The sequence below is a fragment of the Pseudorca crassidens genome, chromosome 5 (genome assembly GCF_039906515.1).
Source record: "Pseudorca crassidens isolate mPseCra1 chromosome 5, mPseCra1.hap1, whole genome shotgun sequence".
In the NCBI taxonomy this organism is placed as follows: domain Eukaryota; kingdom Metazoa; phylum Chordata; class Mammalia; order Artiodactyla; family Delphinidae; genus Pseudorca; species Pseudorca crassidens.
This window is the reverse complement of record NC_090300.1, coordinates 78,643,008-78,665,114: the sequence shown is the minus strand read 5'-3', so window position 1 is coordinate 78,665,114 and position 22,107 is coordinate 78,643,008. Positions and strand designations below refer to the sequence as shown.

The following is a 22,107-nucleotide window of genomic DNA, read 5'->3' as shown; positions in this document are numbered from 1 at the left end:
ACTGATGGTATTTGGTATTGAAAAACTGGGAATAATTGCTCAAGTGTAAGATGATTTGGAGTTGGTTATGCTTCCCGGTGGGAAACAGGAAATACAGATCTAGAGGAAGAATAAGAGATTAGGATTGAAGGTATAGATTAAAAGGTCTTTAGCCTAGACATAGGCAATAGTAGCTAGTCCATTGAGAAAGGTGGAGAACTCCCATTTGGGCATGAAGGCAGAGATGAAGGCGGAGACTCCCATTTGTCTAGGATGATCAGGCTGTGCCAGATGTTCTCCTAGTATTAGCATTACCTAGCTTTACAGTTTTGTAAGGTGGGAATTATTGCCTTCATGGGGAGAGTAAAAGGTGAAGTAACTTGCCCAAGGCCACCCAATTACTAAGTGAAAGGGCTGGGAATCCAACTCAGGTGACTTCTCAGGGAGTGTGATGAGTGCCTCAGGAACTTTTCCCCAAACTAGTGGTGTCAAGGATCAGTCACTGAGCACTAGGGCATGAAGGTTTCCCAGGTGGTCTGTAGACTGAGTGCAGATTTAGTGCTTATGAAATAACAAAGTCCACAGTTTATTGGGAGGCTGGGTAGCACAGAACTTAATGGTTAGGAACACAGGCTTTAGAGAGATCTGGCTTCAATCAAGCTCTGCCCCTTGCTTGATGTATGTTCATGGGAAAATGTCTCCAACCTTAGTTTCTTCACCTATGAAATGGTATTAGTAATACCAATTTTATAGCATTGTTATAAGGACTAAATGAGATCATGTTTGTAATGGATGTATTCACATATCCATGTAAGTAAAATGTGTATAAGGAGTAGTTATAGTGGAATCTAAAAAATAAAACAAACACATGAATATAACAAAACAGAAACAGACTCACAGATATAGACAATAAACTAGTGGTTACCAGATGGGGGAGGGGCAAAATGGGGTAGGGGATTTAGAGGTACAACCTACTAGGTATAAAATAAATAAGATACAAGGGGGCTTCCCTGGTGGTGCAGTGGTTGAGAGTCCGCCTGCTGATGCAGGGGACACGGGTTCGTGCCCCGGTCCGGGAAGATCCCACATGCCGCGGAGCGGCTGGGCCCGTGAGCCATGGCCGCTGAGCCTGCGCGTCCGGAGCCTGTGGTCCGCAACGGGAGAAGCCACAACAGTGAGAGGCCCGCGTAACGCAAAAAAAAAAAAAAAAAAAAAAGATACAAGGATGCATTGTACAACAGAGGGAATATAGCCAATATTGCATAATGACTTTAAATGGAGTATAATCTATAAAAATATCGAATCACTATGTCGCACACCTGAAACTAATATAATATTGTAAATCAACTGTACTTTAATAAAAAAGAGTATGAGAAGTGCTAAAATAGCAAGCATTCGACAAAATGTAGCTATTTCTTTTCTTTTTTTTGGTCTTCTCTTGTACTTTATTATATGTCTTTTCATGATTTTTTATATTTTATGGAGGTAACACTGGTTTATAGCATTACATATTTCATGTATACAACACTGCATTTCGACTTCTGTATTCACTACAGCATGCTCACCACCAAAAATTCAGTTTGCTTCCATCACCATACAGTTGATCCCCTTTATTCATTTTACCTTCCCCCTGGCCTCTTCCTCTCTGGTAACCACTACTTTGTTCTCTATATTCTGTGTGTATTTTTGTTTGGTTTGGTTATTTATTTTTATATTTTAAATATTCCATTTATGAATGAAATCACATGATATTTGTCTTTCTCTATGTGACTTATTTCACTTAGCATAATGCTCTCAAGGTCCCTCCATGTTGTCACAAATGGCAAGATTTCACCTTTCTTAAGCCTGGGTAATATTCCATTTTATATACATCTATATATCACATATTCTTTACCCATTCATCCATTGATGGGTACTTAGGTTGTTTCCATATCTTGGTTATTGTAAATAATGCTGCAATGAACATAAGAGTGCATATATCTTTTCAAATTAGTGTTTTCATATTCTTTGGATAAATACCCAGAAGTGCGATAGCTAGATCATATGGTAGTTCTAGTCTTCGGTTTTTGAGGAGCTTCCATTCTGTACTCCACAGTAGCTGTGCCAATTTATATCCCTACCACCAGTATATGTCACCAATGTCCTTGGGATATTGATAGAGACTACAATGAATCTGTGGATTGCTTTAGGTAATACAGACATTTTAACAATGTTAATTCTTTCAATCTATGAGCACGAAATATTTTTCCATTTATATGTAAGTTGCCTTTTCTCCACATCCTCACCAACACTTGTTATTTCTTGCCTTTTTGATAATAACCATTCTGACAGGTGTGAGGAGATATCTCATTGTGGTTCTGATTTGCATTTGCCTAATGATTAGTGACGTTAAACATCTTTTCATGTTCGTGTTGGTTGTCTGCATGTGTTCTTTGGGAAAATGTCTATTCAGCCCCTCTGCCAGTGCATGTGAAACAGGGAGCACCTTTCTATTTGATTCTAACAATTCAACAGATTAGAAATTAGAGGCCTTTCTTTTCTTTTCCAGTAGGTGGCGCCATAGCACAAGTTTTTGGTTTCTCTTGTCTGAGCTGCCTCAGGTAAGAGACAGAACTTTTCACCCTCCACTGCCTCCATCAGAGGTGTGGGCCCATGTGGTCCTTATCCCTGCTTTTGCCTCCAGGGTTGTTGGTGCCTTTGCTGCTGCCAGTGACCACCTGAAGCACCAGGATGGTGGGTGCTTCCTCTGCAACTCATAAGTTGCAGGCTCTGTGGTTCTCAGCGGAGGGGCAGGGTGGAGAGGGGAGCCAAGGTCATTAAGGCACCTCTGCTGTGTCTGGTGTTAGGTTCCTGGGCTCTGCCACTGCCACTGTGGTGTAGGGTGCTGGAGTCATGGGTGCTTCCACAGCTGGAGGGACAGGGTCCGAGGCCCCACTATCACTGCTGCCCAGTTACCTGTGGCCATGAGTGCCACTGTGGCCAAGAGGCTGGAGTGGTGTGCACTGCCTCTCCTGCTGCTAATGGGTTCTCTGGGGCTTTGGGCTCAACTGCCACAGCCAGAGGGCCAGGACTGTAGGCACTGCCTCTGCTGTTCCCCCAGTTCTACCTCCTCTATGTGTTCCAGTCCACCCACCCTTAGTTGTACAGATGTGTGGAATTCTCTGGCACCCTGGTATGTTGAACAGAGGCACCTTGTTGACTTGTGGATGTTTTACTGGTTGTAGATTGAAGGGGAATGACAAAGACGGTATCTTCTTCTACCATGTTGCTCTCCCAAAGGGTAGCTATTTCTTCCTGGGCAAATTTTCATCTGTCCCTGGCACTTAATATCAAGCCTCTTTCTAAACTGGAGAATGGGCGTGGTGGATTGTAATGTGTCACCTTGGCTAGGTTAAGCTACTTTTCCCAAAATTCCCTTCCCTGTGTATTTCCAGTTAGGATTGTTCACAGAGACATTCTTGCTGGACATTGAGGGCAGAAGTAAAGCAATAGCCATTTTGCAGTTCACATACACTGTTATTTATTTGCTGGCTCACCTTGCTGGTGTGAGGCATCAGCCAGGCCTACAACTGCGCTATCTTCCTTTGGATCCTCCTACAGAATCTCTGGCTTTTGGACCAGGTGTGTGTGTTTAGTTCTGTGATGAAGGGTCCCAGCTTCTCCAGGACATCTGTACCATCAAGGTCAGAGGCAACAAGGACTGACATGGTTTTATTGTGGGCTCCATCCTGTGTTTGCTCTCTTCCACTTTACATCCAGGCTCTCTTTCCAACTACCTGTCTATTGACTATATATATCTCCTAGTTAGGGTTGATAGATTTAGCAAATAAAAATACAAGTTGCTCAGTGAAATGTGAATTTCAGATAAACAACAAATAATTTCTTAGTATATCATTATTTGAAATTAAAATTTGTGTGTCCTGTTTTTGGTTTTTCTTTGCTAATTCTGGCAACCCTAAGGGTGGGAGAGAAAGTGACTAGAGAAAGATAAGATTGCTGTGCAGAACCCACTTGAGTGTACACACATTCAACTGAGTACTTTACCCTAGCAGGGCTCAACTGCCCAGGTATAAGTTAAGGCCAAGGCTGATAACTGAGTTCATCCAAAGTTGGAATTTTACCAAGTGGATCTTGGTAAGAAGCACAAGACAGTTTAGGGCAGTAGTTTGCAAATTTGAGTTTCCAAGAGCATCACTTAGAGGACTTGATAGAACACAGATTGCAGGGCCCTACCCCTAGAGTTGTGGTTTTTTTAAAAAATTAATTTACTAATTTATTTATTTTTGGCTGCGCTGGGTCTTTTTTGCTGCTCATGGGCTTTCTCTAGTTGCACTGAGCAGGGGCTACTCTTCGTGGTAGTGAGCGGGCTTCTCATTGTGGTGGCTTCTTTTGTTTCAGAGTACGGGCTCTAGGCACGTAGGCTTCAGCAGTTGTGGCTCATGGGCTCTAGAGTGCAGGCTCAGTAGTTGCGGCACACAGGCTTAGTTGCACTGCGGCATGTGGGATCTTCCCGGACCAGGGCTCAAACCCGTGTCCCCTACATTGGTAGGCGGATTCTTAACCACTGCGCCACCAGGGAAGCCCCACCCCTAGAGTTTTTGATTCAGGAGATCTAGAATGGGGCCCAAGAATCTGCATTTCTATGGGAATTCCCTGGTGGTCCAGTGGTTAGGATTCCAGGCTTTCACTGCCAGGGGGCCAGGTTTCATCCCTAGTCAGGGAACTATGATCTCCAAGCTGTGAGGCGTGGCCAGAAAAAAAAAAAAAGAATTGCATTTCTCATGAATGCATCTGGTCCAGGGGACCATACTTTGAGATCCACTGCAGTAGACTGAAATGGGAGAACATGAGATCTAATGTAGATAAGGGGGGAGGGTAAGGATGGAGGAGGCTGAGGGGGCACAGAGGGTATAAGAAAGAAAATTTGTATTCCTTGGCTTCACAGTGAGCAGAAGACTGTGATGGCTCCCTCCAAACGGTTAGCTGTTCTACTTCCTTCTAGCTTTTCTTTCCTCTAATTTTGGACTATGTATTGTTCCTGTCTTTCCTCTAATGCTGGCATCTGCCTCCTTTTAACCAGGGAATTTCTGAAAACTCTGGTGTCCAGTCTGATCTATGGGAAGCTGGGCATGAAAACAAATGCACTGATGGAGGCAACACTGCCACAGAGGTGCAGAAGTGAAGGGGAAAAGCCTGTGACTGGTAAAAACTGTTCCAGGGAAAGCATCCAAATTAACTAGTTTTTCTTCCCTCTGAGAAGGTTAGGAATTGGGAAAATCCAAAGAAGGAAAGCTGGGTGAAATGAGGAAAGTAGCTAAGATTTTGTTTCCAGGTGAAGCTCTTCAGGAGCCAAAATATTCCCCACAGGAATCTTCACTACCAAGTCCTTTCTAAATCCTTAGCTATGTCATGGAATAACACATTTTAACCAGCTCTTCAAGGAATGTGGCCTTTAATGAAAAGGATCTAGATTTTAGTAAGTATATACATATATGTAACATGCTGGACTTACAATTTCCAAAATTTACAAATAGCTCATACAACGCAACAACAACAAAATAACCCAATCAAAAAATGGACAGAAGACCCAACTAGACATTTCTCCAAAGAAGATGTACAGATGGCCAACAGGCACATGAAAAGATGCTCAATACTCCTAATTATTAGAGAAATGCAAATCAAAACTACACTGAGACATTCACAGAAAGATAGACAAAATGAAAAGGCAAAAGACTTTGTACCAGATGAAGGAACAAGATAAAACCCCAGAAAAACAACTAAATGAAGTGGAGATAGGCAACCTTCCACAAAAAGAATTCAGAATAATGATAGTGAAGATGATCCAGGACCTCGGAAAAAGAATGGAAGCAAACATCGAGAAAATGCAAGAAATGTTTAACAAAGATCTAGAAGAATTAAAGAACAAACAGAGATAACAATACAATAACTAAAATGAAAAATACACTAGAAGGAATCAATAGCAGAATAACTGAGGCAAAAGAACAGATAAGTGACCTGGAAGACAGAATGGTGGAATTCACTGCTGTGGAACAGAATAAAGAAAAAAGAATGAAAAGAAATGAAGACAGCCTAAGGGACCTCTGGGACAACATTAAACGCAACAACATTCACATTATAGGGGTTCCAGAAGGAGAAGAGAGAGAGAAAGGACTCGAGAAAATATTTGAAGAGATTATAGTCAAAAACTTCCCTAACATGGGTAAGGAAATAGCCACCCAAGTCCAGGAAGTGCAGAGAGTCCCAGGCAGGATAAACCAAAGGAGAAACACGCTGAGACACAAAGTAATCAAACTGACAAAAATTAAAGACAAAGAAAAATTACTGAAAGCAGCCAGGGAAAAATGACAAGTAACATACAAGAGAACTCCCATAAGGTTAACAGCTGATTTCTCAGCAGAAACTCTACAAGTCAGAAGGGAGTGGCACCATATATTTAAAGTGATGAAAGGGAAGAACCTACAACCAAGATTACGCTACCCGGCAAGGATCTCATTTGGATTCGCCAGAAATCAAAAGCTTTACAGACAAGCAAAAGCTAAGAGAAGTGAGCACCACCAAACCAGCTCTACAACAAATGCTAAAGGAACTTCTCTAAGTGGGAAACACAAGAGAAGAAAAAGTCCTACCAAAAACAAACCTATAACAATGAAGAAAATGGTAATAGGAACATAAATATCGATAATTGCCTTACACATGAATGGATTAAATGCTCCAACCAAAAGACACAGGCTTGCTGAATGCATACAGAAACAAGACCCATATGCTGTCTACAAGAGACCCACTTCAGACCAAGGGACACATACAGACTGAAAGCGAGGGGATGGAAAAAGATATTCCATGTAAATGGAAATCAAAAGAAAGCTGGAGTAGCAATACTCGTATCAGATAAAATAGACTTTAAAATAAAGAATGTTACAAGAGACAAGGAAGGACACTACATAATGATCAAGGGAACAATCCAAGAAGAAGATATAACAATTATAAATATATATGCACCCAACATAGGAGCACCTCAATACATAAGGCAACTGCTAACAGCTATAAAAGAGGAAATCAACAGTAACACAATAATAGTGGGGGACATTAACACTTCACTTATACCAATGGACAGATCATCCACACAGAAAATTAATAAGGAAACACAAGCTATAAATGACACAATAGACCAGAGAGATTTAATTGAGATTTACAGTACATTCCATCCAAAAACAGCAGATTACACTTTCTTCTCAAGTGCACACAGAACATTCTCCAGGATAGATCACACCTTGGGTCACAAATCAAGCCTTGGTGAATTTAAGAAAACTGAAATCATATCAAGCATCTTTTCCGACAACAACACTATGAGATTAGAAATCAATTACAGGGAAAAAACCATAAAAAACACAAACACATGGAGGCTAAACAATACGTTACTAAATAACCAAGAGATCACTGAAGAAATCAAAGAGGAAATCAAAAAATACCTAGAGACAAATTACAATGAAAACACAATGATCCAAAACGTATGGAATGCAGCAAAAACAGTCCTAAGAAGGAAGTTTATAGCAAAACAAGCCTACCTCAAGAAACAAGAAAAATCTCAAATAAATAATCTAACCTTACACCTAAAGGAACTAGAGAAAGAAGAACAAACAAAACCCAAAGTTAGCAGAAGGAAAGAAATCATATACATCAGAGCAGAAATAAATGAAATAGAAACAAAGAAAACAATAGCAAAGATCAATAAAACAAAAAGGTAGTTCTGGGCTTCCCTGGTGGCGCAGTGGTTGAGAGTCCGCCTGCCGATGCGGGGGACACGGGTTCGTGCCCCAGTCCGGGAGGATCCCACCTGCCGCGGAGCGGCTGGGCCCGTGAGCCATGGCCGCTGAGCCTGCGCGTCCGGAGCCTGTGCTCCGCAGCGGGAGAGGCCACAACAGTGAGAGGCCCGTGTACCGCAAAAAAAAAAAAAAAAAAAAGGTAGTTCTTTGAGAAGATAAACAAAATTGATAAATCTCTAGCCAGACTCATCAAGAAAAAGAGGGAGAGGACTCGAATCAATAAAATTAGAAATGAAAAAGGAGAAGTTACAGTGGACACCGCATCATAAACAAAGCATCATAACAGACTACTACAAGCAACTCTATGCCAATAAAATGCACAATCTGGAAGAAATGGACAAATTCTTAGAAAGGTATAACCTTCCAAGACTGAACCAGGAAGAAACAGATAATATGAACAGACCAATCACAAGTAATGAAATTGAGACTGTGATTAAAAATCTTCCAACAAACAAAAGTCCAGGACCAAATGGCTTCACAGGTGAATTCTATCAAACATTTAGAGAAGAGCTAATACCCATCCTTCTCAAACTCTTCCAAAAAATTGCTGAGGAAGGAACGCTCCCAAACTCATTCTATGAGGCCATCATCACCCTGATACCGAAACCAGACAAAGATACTACAAAAAAGAAAATTACAGACCAATATCACTGATGAATATAGATGCAAAGATCCTCAACAAAATACTAGCAAATAGAATCCAACAACACATTAAAAGGATCATACACCATGACCAGGTGGGATTTATTCCAGGGATGCAAGGATTCTTCAATATATGCAAATCAATCAATGTGATACACCATTTTAACAAACTAAAGAATAAAAACCATATGATCATCTCAATAGATGCAGAAAAAGCTTTCGACAAAATTCAACACCCGTTTATGATAAAAAACTCTCCAGAAAATGGGAATAGAGGGAAGCTACCTCAACATAATAAAGGCCATATATGACAAACCCACAGCAAACATCATTCTCAATGGTGAAAAACTGAAAGTATTTCCTCTAAGAGCAGGAACAAGACAAGGATGTCCACTCTCACCATTATTATTCAACACATTTTTGGAAGTCCTAGCCACGGCAATCAGAGAAGAAAAAGAAATAAGAGGAATACAAACTGGAAAAGAAGAAGTAAAACTGTCACTGTTTGTAGGTGACATGCTACTATACATAGAGAATCCTAAAGATGCCAACAGAAAACTACTAGAGCTAATCAATGAATTTGGCAGAGTAGAAGGATACAAGATTAATGCACAGAAATCTCTTGCATTCCTATACACTAACAACAAAAGATAAGAAAGAGAAATTAAAGAAACAATCCCATTCACCACTGCAACAGAAAGAATAAAATACCTAGGAATAAACCTACCCAAGGAGACAAAAGACCTGTATAGAAAACTATAAGACACTGATGAAAGAAATTAAAGATGACACAAACAGACAGACAGATATACCATGTTCTTGGATTTGAAGAATCAATATTGTGAAAATGACTCTAGTACCCAAAGCAATCTACAGATTCAATGCAATCCCTATCAAATTACCTGTAGCATATTTTACAGAACTAGAACAAAAAATCATAAAATTTGTATGGAGACACAAAAGACCCTGAATAGCCAAAGCAGTCTTGAGGGAATAAAACAGAGCTGGAGGAATCAGACTCCCTGACTTCAGACTATACTACAAAGCTACAGTAATCAAGACAATATGGTACTGGCACAAAAACAGAAATATAGATCAATGGAACAGGATAGAAAGCTCAGAGAGAAACCCATGCACCTATGGTCAACTAATCTACAACAAAGGAGGCAAGGATAATACAATGGAGAAAAGACAGTCTCTTCAATAAATGGTGATGGGAAAACCAGACAGCTACATGTAAAAGAATGAAATGAGAACACTCCCTAACACCATACACAAAAATAAACTCAAAATGGATTAGAGACCTAAATGTAAGACTGGACACTATAAAACTCTTAGAGGAAAACATAGGAGGAACACTCTTTGACATAAATCACAGCAAGATCTTTTTTGTTCCACCTCCTAGAGTAATGGAAATAAAAACAAAAATAAACAAATGGGACCTAATGAAACTTAAAAGCTTTTGCAAAGCAAAGGAAACTACAAAGAAGATGAAAAGACAACCCTCAGAATGGGAGAAAATATTTGCAAACGAATCAATGGACAAAGGATTAACCTCAAAAATATATAAACAGCTCATGCACCTCAATATTAAGAAAACAAACAACCCAATCCAAAAATGGGCAGAAGACCTAAATAGACATTTCTCCAAAGAAGACATACAAATGGCCAAGCAGCACATGAAAATCTGCTCAACATCACTAATCATTAGAGAAATGCAAATCAAAACTACAATGAGGTATCACCTTACACCTCGGATGGGCATCATCAGAAAATCTACAAGGAAGAAATGCTGGAGAGGGTGTGGAGAAAAGGGAACCCTTTTGCACTGTTGGTGGGAATGTAAATTGATACAGCCACTATGGAGGACAGTATGGAGGTTCCTTAAAAAACTAAAAATAGAATTACCCTATGACCCAGCAATCCCACCATTGGGCATGTACCCTCAGAAAACCATAATTCAAAAAGACACATGCACCCCAATATTCATTGCAGCACTATTTACAATAGCCAGGTCATGGAAGCAACCTAAATGTCCATCGACAGACGAATGGATAAAGAAGATGTGGCATATATATACAATGGAATATTACTCAGACATAAAAAGGAACGAAATTGGGTCATTTGTAGAGATGTGGATGGATCTAGAGACTGTCATACAGAATGAAGTAAGTCAGAAAGAGAAAGACAAATATCGTATATTAACACATATATGTGGAACCTAGAAAAATGGTACAGATGAACCAGCTTGCAGAGCAGAAATAGAGACACAGATGTACAGAAAAAACGTATGGACACCAAGGGGGGAAAGTGGCGGTGAGGGGGTGGTGGTCGGATGAATTGGGAAATTGGGATTGATATGTATACACTAATATGTATAAAATGGACAACTAATAAGAAACTGCTATATAAAATATAAATAAAATTTAAAATTATTTTTAAAAAGAATGTCTCTGTGTATAACTGAGTCACTTTGCTGTACAGCAGAGACTGGCACAACACTGTAAATCAACTACACTTCAATAAAAAAAGGTAATAATAAAATATGGAAACAGAATGCAGTGCTAAAACTGGCCTGAACTCTTACAAAATATAATCAGACAAAAAGGCTGAGCACGGGGCAGAGAATACTCTTCTATATTAAAAGAGGCTAAAAAGACCTAGCAACCAAACATGTGAACCTTGCCTCTGAACTGAAATAAAAATGCTGTAAAGACATTCTTGAGACCAGTAGGGATGACACGACTGAATGGCTGTTTATTTCCTTGGATGTGATGTGGTGCTCTAATGGTGTAGAGTGGGGTCTCTCAGCCTCAACACTTTGGGAGACAGATAATTCTCTCTTCTGGGACTTTAGCAGCATTTCTGGCCCCTGCCCACTAGGTGTTAGGAGCACCACACCTGTTCAGGTGCAACAAGCTGAAAAGTCTGAGACGGTTTAGAATTAGAAACGAAGGGTTGCATCACATCATGAATTTACTAAAGAAACACCTTCAAATGGTTAAATGGTGAATTTTATGCTAGGTGTATTTTTTCTCAATAAAAAAAGTAATTTAAGAAAAAAGGAAACTACAATGAGATACCATTTCACACTGGCCATCATTCAATAATGGCCATCATTAAAAAGTCTACAAATAACAAATGCTAGAGAGGGTTTGGAGAAAAGGGAATGCTCCTACACTGTTGGTGGGAATGTAAATTGGTGCAGCCACTATGGAAAACAATATGGAGGTTCCTCAGGAAACTAAAAATAGAGTTGCCACGTTACTCAGCAATCCCACTCCTGGGCATACACCCGGAGAAAACTATAATTTGAAAAGATACATGCACCCCAATGTTCATTGCAGCGGTTTACAGTAGCCAAGACAAGGAAGCAACCTACATGTCCATCGATGGAGGAATGGATAAACAAGATGTGGTATATATATACAATGAAATATTACTCAACCCTAAAAAAAGAAAAAATAATGCCGCTTGCAGCAACATGGATGGGCCTAGAGTTTATCATACTAAGTGAAGTAAGTCAGACAGAAAGACAAATATATCACTTATATGTGGAATCTAATAAAAAATGATACAAATGAACTTATTTACAAAACAGAAACAGACTCACAGCTCTCGAAATCAAACTTTTGGTTTGATTTCCAAAGGGGAAACATGAGGAGAAGTGATAAATTAGGAAATTAGGATTAACATATACACACTACTATATATAAAATAGATAACTAACAAGGACCAACTGTATGGCACAGGGAACTCTACTCAATATTCTGTAATAACCTATATGGGAAAAGAATCTGAAAAAGAATGGATGGATATATATGACTGATTCACTTTGCTGTACACCTGAAACTAACACAACATTGTAAATCAACTATAACCCAATAAAAATTTTAAAAAAATAAAGGATTAGAGAAAAAGTGATAGTAATTGAGGACAAGCTTATACATAACTGACATTCCTAAAGAGTAAAACTGAAAATAGTAAATTAAGGTAAAATTCGAAAAAATTATTTGAAATGTTTAGACTTGGATCTATGGAATAAAAAGGTACACACTGCCTTCCAGGAAAAATAGACCCAGAACAGTCGTCACCAAAACATATCTGTTTACAGAAGCTTAAACCTTTAATACATTCATCCCTCAGAATCCGCAGGAGGATTGGTTCCAGGATCCCCTGCAGATACCACAATCTGTGGAGGCTCAAGTCCTTTATATAAAATGGCAGAATACAGTAGGCTGTCTGCATCTGCAGTTCCATATCTGCCATTCAACCAACTGGGGATAGAATTTATGCAAATATGGAGGGTCAGGGCCAACTGTGCTCTTCAGATCTCAGACCCTATTCACCTCAGACAATGGTGACTTCCCTTTCAGGACTGGGAACTCAGCGACAGCCACCAAACCTAACAAACGTGCTCCCGCTTCCCTCCATGTCCTACTCACAGTGGAAGGTGCAGTGCATTCCTCGTGCTCTGCTCCCACCTTCTAACCTCTCAGAGCCTGACTTGATTGGGCATCTGTCTTTTATCTTAAGCCTTTGTTCTCTCCACTCTTTCTTATCAGCATGCTATATGTATTATCCCACCAATTTCAAGTCTAAACTTTACTGTAAATAATCGCTTAATTGTCCTCCTCCTTCACTGACTCCAGGACAAAGACCATATCTGTCTGTTTCTTGTGTTCCTATGGCCCAGCAGAGTCCCTGCCACAGATGGTGCTAAATACACGTTGAATATAGTAAGTACGCAACAAATACTTCTTCAGTGTTCAGTCACTAGATTCAGTAGCTCCACTGTGCTAAGTGTCAGAAGGCACTCTGAAGTGCACTTACACCCTGGAGGCAAGTACAAAAGGCAGCCCCTCCCCATCTAGCATTACAAGGTCTGGTCATTCTGCATGCACACTCTTGCTCCCCTGGCCCTTTCTGTCTCCCTCATCTTTGACTCATTTCTTAGTACCCAATTCTTAGGCCTTCATTCTCCCTTGTATTTAGACTTACCTTCACTATCTGTTTCTTCCTCTGGGCACTAATAAGTTCTGGATCTATGCCTTTGGCTTACTTTTAGCAGCTGAATGCCACACCTGGACCGGTGCCTGCCCTCCCTGGAGCTGAACTGCTGCGGTTCCTCAGCTCAACAGACTCCAGTCTGCTCATTTTCACCACCATGCTCCTGGGCCACAGTGCATGGCAGCCACACCAGGCATTGTCATTCCCGACCTGGAATTGAATGGTGGTATGAAAATTATAAAACAGCAGGAGCTGTTATGTAGGGGGAGGGGAGGGGAGTTTCTGTATATGTAGGGGGAGGGGAGTTTCTGCCAAATTAATAAATTAGTGAGAACTACTGGCTCCCTCCCTCCAAATCAATCCTTGAGAAATGGAGGGGTAAGACCCCCTCACCACCACCCCCAGTTAATAATACCACCAAATGGATATGCATATATACTTCAGAAAACTGGGCTGTTTTGAAATGGTAATGGGGAGACAGGAGGAGGAATGGTCAGAGCCTGGGGTGGAGGGCAGCTGTGAGAGGATAAGTTAGAAAAAAAAAAGGAGGAAAAAAACCCATCTATGGAGATCCAGCATGGGGCACACTGCTGGTGCCGGGGTTCTGGGGCAAAATCCCAGAGTGGCAAAGCCACAGACTCACCTCAATCAGGCTGAGGACTGATTTGCCTCAGATATTTCCCTTCTTCACTTTTCTCTTCATCACCATGATGCTTATCCCTAAAGATTATTTAACACCTATATAGCACTTACAGCCTCCCTCTTTACTCCTCTGTCAAACCTATTGTAAGAAATGCAGATTTTACACATTTTATTTACTTAGTAACAAGCATAAAGCTTTACAACTAACCAAATCATTTTAGAACAGTGGCATAACCTGTTTTATCTGACCTCTGTTAAGATTCAAGGCTCTGGGGCTGGTCTGGCAAGCTGTGCTGAGGCGCGCGACATTTGCTCTATTCTCTGTAGCTACCTCACTTCCATTAAATTTTCAGACCCTCAACCAAATATATCAAAGTCTTCACTATGTAAACACTAATGAGCACTCGTGTGTAAGCACATGTGAAATCTCTTTCAGTCAACCTGTAGCCTTCTTAAAATGTCACTAGGAGACCTAATGGGGTGGGGTGAGGGGGGAGCCAGGAGACGTTCAGATATTGTGATTTGAATATTTTCAAATGAGACAATGTCAGAAAGTTGAGTTACTGTTTCTGTTGAAATTGAAAAAATTGTTAGTGGCACTGAGTGTTAAAATGGCATCGAATCTAAGATATACTAATGTCTATAGGCAGAAAAAAATATTTCTATACATATAAAATGAGAATGGGGACTTTCTGGGTGGCACAGTGGTTAAGAATCCACCTGCCAATGCAGTGGACACGGGCTCGAGCCCTGGTCTGGGAGATCACACATGCCACGGAGCAACTAAGCCCGTGTGCCACAACTACTGAGCCTGCACTCTAGAACTCGCAAGCCACAACTATTGAGCCCGCGTGCCACAACTACTGAAGCCCACGCACCTACAGCCCATGCTCCGCAACAAGAGAAATCACCACAATAAGAAGCCCACGTGCCACAACAAAGAGTAGCTCCCGCTCGCTGCAACTAGAGAAAGACCATGCACAGCAATGAAAACCCAACACAGCCTAAAATAAATAAATAAATTTATTAAAAGAAAAAAAAAATGAGAATGGTATTGGTCATCTACCAGAACATCAGATGGTGTATTTGGACTTCTACCTCCAAACAAGTCCAGTTTATTTCAAACATTAAGGAACAAACTTCTGGCAGAACACTAACAAGCTGACTTAAATAAACCGCTCCATTTCAACGTATCTACCAGAGAGTTGTTGACAAAAGACTCGTTTATGTATTGACGCCTATTAAATAAGATATATTCTATGAACATACCAAAAGGTAGTATAAACAGGTAATGTATGAGACATAGACACTTTGTCTTCAGTACAGCGTACAAATAATATTGAATTTATTCAACTACTTGAAGTAATTTATTGTACATAGTTTTAGCTACTTACATGAAATATTTAAAATGTTAAAAAATATAAATATTATCATTAAAATTTCCCACAAAGATCTCAGCTCAGCAAGTAGGTCACAGAAGCTGTGCTCAGTCCATTTCACAGTGCTTGGCTCCAGGCCACAGGGCAGGATGGCTCTGAGTGCACATGGTGAAGGCACGCCCCAGGTACGTTCTCTCAAACTACAGTCAGTTTATGAGGAAGAATCACGCTCCACACTCCACAGCCACAATTTACTTGCTGCTACCAAATGGAGTGTGGTACTTGAATGTGCAGAGCGGTCCTGCGGTGAGACTCCTGGCCCACAGCACAGAACAAATGGGACAGGAATAATCTCCAGCCAGAGACGGCTGCCCTAAATTGTTTTAGTCGGCTGTCTTTCCTGCTTAACTATTTGAGGAGGGTTATTCCCTGTAGCTTTACATAAGACCTGTCCCTATTCTTTAAGTAGGACAATTTTACTCCACTTAAAGTAAAAATTGAATTATGTTTCATAATAAACACCTCATCGTCCCCATATAGAGTGCATGGCTGTGTTTGTATCCCTCATCCAGGTTTAAAAAAATTGATGGTGTTAATTAAGTAAAGAAAAGATGCAGATTAGTTTCCATTTTTATTAAAGCTGTGTTTTTTCTAAGTAATATATTACACTTAAAGTTAAATACCATAAATAAAGATTAGTTCTTAAATCTATTTTATTTATTAAAAATGTAAACAAAAAGAAAATAATTCACCACTCCCTCCCCAATCCTGACTAAATGTGTCAAAAAAAAAAAAAGGTCATCCTTTCAGGTAAGTTCTTTCTTCAGAACGAGTAGCACAGACTTTATTAAAATATGTTAGTCCTCTTGGGCTGCAGGGACATGGCACGGATGACTGGTGCCAACTGTGAAACAGGTCTGTGGGGCTGTGACTGAAGTCCATCTCCTCCTGCCAGGACTACTCAAATGCCCGCAGAAACGGGCTCTTCTCTCTCCATTCAGTGTCCAAGGACAAGGACAGCGCTAAGGCACTGAGCACAGGACACTGTGATGAACATGGTGTGTAAGCTGGCATACTCCAGGAGGTGGGTCAGAGCCAGCAGTGACCTAGAAATTCTGCATGAATTAGTCATGCAGAATATTAGAATATTCTGAATATTCATGAACATTAGTCACAGAATATTAGAGCTGGAAAGATTCTGAGACAGCATCTAGTCATTTTACAGATGGTCTCAATCAGTGAGTCTTCTAATACTAAAGAGAATATTGATAAAATTTTATGGAATACTCTGGTATAATTATGTATGTATCTTCCTAAAACTATTTAAACTTCATTAATGTTTCACTTTCAAATATTGATAAACTCTAAACCAACATATTAGGCTGAAACTAATTTTAAGCATAATTTATAACATTTTTAGAATGCCTAGTTGATCTTAACAAAAATAAGTATCCTTAAGAAATAAGTAAGGGAAAAGGATGTTTTTCAGGAGAATACAGACGGATCTACATTAAGACTACCTAACTGCTTTCCAGTTTCTTTAAAGCTATCAGCTCAAGTCTAGTGACAAGGCTTTTGCTTCCTTCCTGTAAATTCTGTTCTTGAAAACCTGAGAGACAAATTCACTTGTTAATTTTGACATTGGGGGGGGAGGAGGAAGGGTGAGCTGTGACAAAGCGAGAGAGAGGCATGGACATATATACACTACCAAATGTAAGGTAGATAGCTAGTGGGAAGCAGCCGCATAGCACAGGGAGATCAGCTCGGTGCTTTGTGACCACCTGGAGGGGTGGGATAGGGAGGGTGAGAGGGAGGGAGGCGCAAGAGGGAAGAGATATGGGAACATATGTATAACTGATTCACTTTTTTATAAAGCAGAAACTAACACACCATTGTAAAGCCATAGAGATGTTAAAAAAAATAAAATTGATATACTATTTAAATTGAAAAAAATTACTATCAAAATGAACCTAAGTCTGAACTGAAAACTGAGGTAGTCAGTTTTTATAAGGACTTGACCCTTTTGAGTCAGAAAGGGACTTCAGTCTACTATCCTCAAATCAGCTATCCCCATTCCCCTTCCCTGCCCCACCTCACTCCCACCATGGCTGCAGTCTGCATGGTCTCTTTCTCAGTGAACTGGTTTTGTGAACATAAAGAGCATTACCTGCCACAGGATATTGAAATTTAGGTCATCTCAAGTTCTTCAGTTCAAAACTTAATTCTAGCCTGCTAATTCTGCATTGAAATTTCAGATTTTAAAAATCCTTCTTTTTAGAAATTTAGAATTTTATCAGTGGCCTTCTAAATCCTCACTGAGTATACTATGCAGAATCAGTGATAAGCAACCACTTTCAAGACTTGTTGAAGAGGAAGGAAGACACCAGCACTGTTAGTTACCCTCAAAAACTCAAGATTTCTTAACACCATACTTTACCAGGTTCTACGTTTGTGCCGAGAAAACACTGGGCTACCAGATTCCAAGCTTAACAAATATATATATATATAGAAAAAATGTCATCTATAATATTTTCTTCAGAAAGTTATTAGTGCAAATATAATTATATCAATAAAAAGTAAAGCAAAAATATATTTCAAGTATAAAAAGCACCATGCTCAGAAACAATACTACCTAAATGGCATTACTGCACAACAGTCAAAATATAATTGAACCTATCACTGTGAGTCTTAAATATATTATGAATCCATATTATTTTTCGTGAAATTCTTTGTACAACTTTGCAGGATGATTCATAATCACATTGGGTATATAAGTTTAGATTTTTATAACTTTCTTTAAAAATATACTCTACATTTTTCTCTGACTTTTCATGATTTAAAGTATGCAGAACGTAGGCAGAAACACCATTGGTATTAGATTTTCTTCAGCTGAGGCTGGCTATGCTAGAGACCCCCAGCTTTTCACAATGACAAATACCTCCAATTTAAAATTGTAGGCAAATAAGTATTTTAAATGTATGCATTTTTTTTAAAAAAGGTGACTCTCCTCTATGCTGGAGTTGCTGTTTGGCTCCAGTGCCAAACAATAATTTGGAATTACTCCTTAGTAATTATGCTGTTTGTTCACTTAGCAGTTTCTTAAACTGAGTGCTCAATAACTGTATGCTGAATTAAAGGGCCAACCAGTGAATGAATGAATGCATGTCCAAGGGCTATGTTTCTAATGCCACAGGACTTCATTAGCTTTAGAGAGAAAAACTGGGCATCATTCATCATTAAAGATTTTCTAATTGGGTTTACTAAGTAGGGTTGGTCAGCTCTAGTACAAGAGCAGAATTGCTTCTGGGGACCAGAATCTATGGGTGACAGAAAGAGTGTCAAATACAAGAGGTAAAAGACATTACCTCCTTTTAAAGCAAAGGCAACCTTCTGACTTCTGTGGACTAAGCCATACCCTGTGTGGTAAAGTGGACCCTATTGGATAGGCCCTACACGAAACCTACACTTTGCTATAAACAATTCAGATCATCTTGTTTTGACTTATATCTTTTCTTCTTACACATAAAATAATTTTCAGATAGTCAAATTCTTCTGTAACAACTCCTAAGCCCACTTGAAAATACTGCATACCTGTCTATACCAGAATTTCTTTTTATCTTCATTGGTCAAAAAGGAAAGTTCTATTTTTGTTGGATTGCAGTTGTCATAACTATTATCTGGAAAACATACAATTAGGTTTTCTTTTATTTGCATGTCTTCAATGTTTTCACAGGGCAGAGTATTTTTCTCTCTCTGCTTCCCAGTTTTTCAAGTCATTATTAAACTAATAGAGAATACAACTGGAAGCTACTCTCTGAAGATCAATGAGTACAGATACAGCTACCAACACCTAATGGTTCAGCAGGAAACTGCCACACAGCTGGTTTGAAAAGGCTAGCATGGTTAAATCATAAGATTTAGCAAAACATAATTTTAAAAAAAAACAATGAGAACAATGATTTAGGTGTACCATATACAGTCATTAAACTCAAAATAGGTATAACAGTGATGTAGAAATCCCAATTCAAGTTATTTTCTGTAAGTCAAAGGACAATTTATACTTTTGAGGACAGGGTCCACAACTTATAACCTTGCAATGATTAGCTGTTCTTTAAATTATTGCAGCAGTGATGAACCTTCCCATTGTTTTAGGTTAATGAAGATGCTGAGGTATGCAATAACTGAATTTTTCACCTATTATCCCATTTTCAAAGGAAAACTTCAAGAAGAGTATTTATCCTGAAAAATAAAGAGACTTGGTGATTTGGAATTCCTCCTCCTTCTCCAAACTTTGAGGCTGTTGGGTTGCTGATGAGGCGTGATTGCTGTGAAGCTCTGCTTCAAGATCTGATTATGGTCAACACTTCCAAGCCAAAGTCAGGAATGCCACTTCTGCCATCTGTATAGGCTGGCACTCGCCCAGATTTTGTGCTTTGTTCAGAGGAACATGACACAAAGGAATGTCTTCAGAATTCACTTTTCCATTCCTAATGCCATACGCACAGAAGAAATCCAGCCAGCAGAGGAAATAGATTGCCTAGCAGAAGCCAAAGTGTAACCACTGGGCTAGAGGAACAGGAACAGAGATCTAGGGTTGAAAACAAAAAATTGACTTTCCACAGACATTTTTGGAAAAAATTATACCAACAAAATGTTGACAGATGAGTAGAGGTAATTATTAAAAGGTGAGGAAGGACTACCTTGAAGAGTAGAATCAAGAGTGACTTCCTGAAATCCATATATGCAAAGTCTTTTTTTATATTTATAGAAAAAGAACAAAATATTTATGTAGGAGAAAAGAAGATGTACCTACCGTATCAAGGTTCAAAATCAGCACCCAAGAAAAGACAGGGTAGTATCCTGGCAAAGCTAAAGATGCTACACAGGAAAGTAAATGAAATTCTTGGCTATTCTGACATGGGATGCTGGACTCTCTTCTATTCTACCTTGTCCCTTCTAAGTAGGGTGACCCTATAATTTATCATCCCATATCAGGACATTTTGAGATAAGCGTTGAAATAAATTTCTAGTCTTAAGATGGAGCCTCTCCTGCCCATGGCGTCACATCAGCAAATTAAAACTTAGATAACTTTCATGTTTGTGTAAATGCTCCACTTGACCAGAACCACAGAATATCCAGTCAGCCAATCTCCAACCACCGAGCCAGTGTGGGCTGTATACTTATTTCTTTGTTCCTTGATCTTTCTAAATAAGGTTAGATACTTAACCCCGGCCCATCAACCTAAGCTGAGTACTTCTTCCTTGTTTCCTGCTTGTAGCCCTTTTCCCTTATTTTACAGCTCTCTGGACTCCTGAGAGTAGAGACTGCCTGTGTGAAATAAAATTTGCTTTGATCAACTAAATTGTTCTCTTTGATAATTTTAACACAAGGGAATTATTAGTAATCATACCAGGACAATAGGCACGTGGACTGTCCCAGGCAAAACAGGACATACGTTCCCCAATCTCTAAATATCTACCCATCTATCCATATCACCCCAGGCTTGATTTGGAAACAGCAGAAGATTCTATGAGTTTTGGGCAGTAGGAGTATATTTTAATTTATCTAAGAGTTGTTCTAACAGCTAAAACTATTTCCCCCAAACAATTCTCAGAATGGAGTACATTTTTTAGCAGTCAAGAGACCAGGTCAACCTGACTTTATTTCAGGATGAGTTGTCCTTTCTACTATTTTGACCAATAAAGAACCAACCAAGCTTCAAGTCTGACTTGCTTAAAAGGTAAGAAAAAAAGGACTGGTTTTTCAGCTATAGAATTAATAAAATGATAATGTTAAGGCACTGGAGCTTGTTCTTCTGAGAACTATACAGTGTAGAATAAGTATTTTAAAAAATTATTTCACTGTATGTAATACAAGTAAACCATGGAGAACTTATATTGTTCCCCAATGGAACCAGCTGGCAATCGTTAAATGTTAGAAAAATCAATCCTTCTCAAAGTATGGTACCTGAGTCAACAACATCAGCATCACCTGGGAACTTCTCAGGCTCCAACCCAGATCTTCTGAATCAGAAACTCTGGGGGTGAGTCGTAGCAATCTGTGTTTTAACATGATTCTGATGCATGCTAAAGTTTGAGAACTTCTGAGCTCAAGCTGCAATGTCCAATATGGCAGCCATTAGCTATATGTGCTATTTAAATTTAAATTAACCAAAATGAGATGAAATATTTAGTTCCTCTGTCACAGTAGCCACATTTCACATGTTTAATAGTCACATGTGGCTAATGACTATTGTATGGGACAGCACAGATTATACAACATTTCCATCACCCCAGAAAGGTCTACTGGATACGTTCTGGCCTACAACATCAGGTAGAGTGGTCTTGGCTGGAATAAGGAATAGACCCTGGAGTCACTAGTAACACAGGCATATCCCTTTATCTCCCAATTCTCAATTTGGCACAAAGGAAATAGGAGGGGAACTGAACTAACTGTTGTTTATCTACTGTTGGTACTAACATTTAACAAGCTATTAAAATATTAATGGCCGCTCTAGAACATTTGTTGTCCTTCAAAAACACTGCACTTTCTGTGACAGTACTCTTTAAAAAGGAAAGATACAAAGAGCGTGTTTCAAAATGAATCAGAGACG

At 39.4% G+C, this 22,107-nt stretch overlaps 1 protein-coding gene across 2 annotated transcripts in view; it reads right to left on the bottom strand.

The window, feature by feature from the left end:
* Nucleotides 1–16,111: 16,111 nt before the first annotated feature.
* Nucleotides 16,112–22,107, bottom strand: part of LMLN (leishmanolysin like peptidase) — a 78,130-nt gene continuing 72,134 nt past the window's right edge. For both annotated transcript variants that reach the window (XM_067738618.1, XM_067738617.1), the window contains one exon: nt 16,112–20,081. In XM_067738618.1, coding sequence (XP_067594719.1) covers nt 19,981–20,081 — 101 coding nt within the window. In that variant the 3' untranslated portion in view covers nt 16,112–19,980. The remainder of the gene's footprint in view (nt 20,082–22,107) is intronic.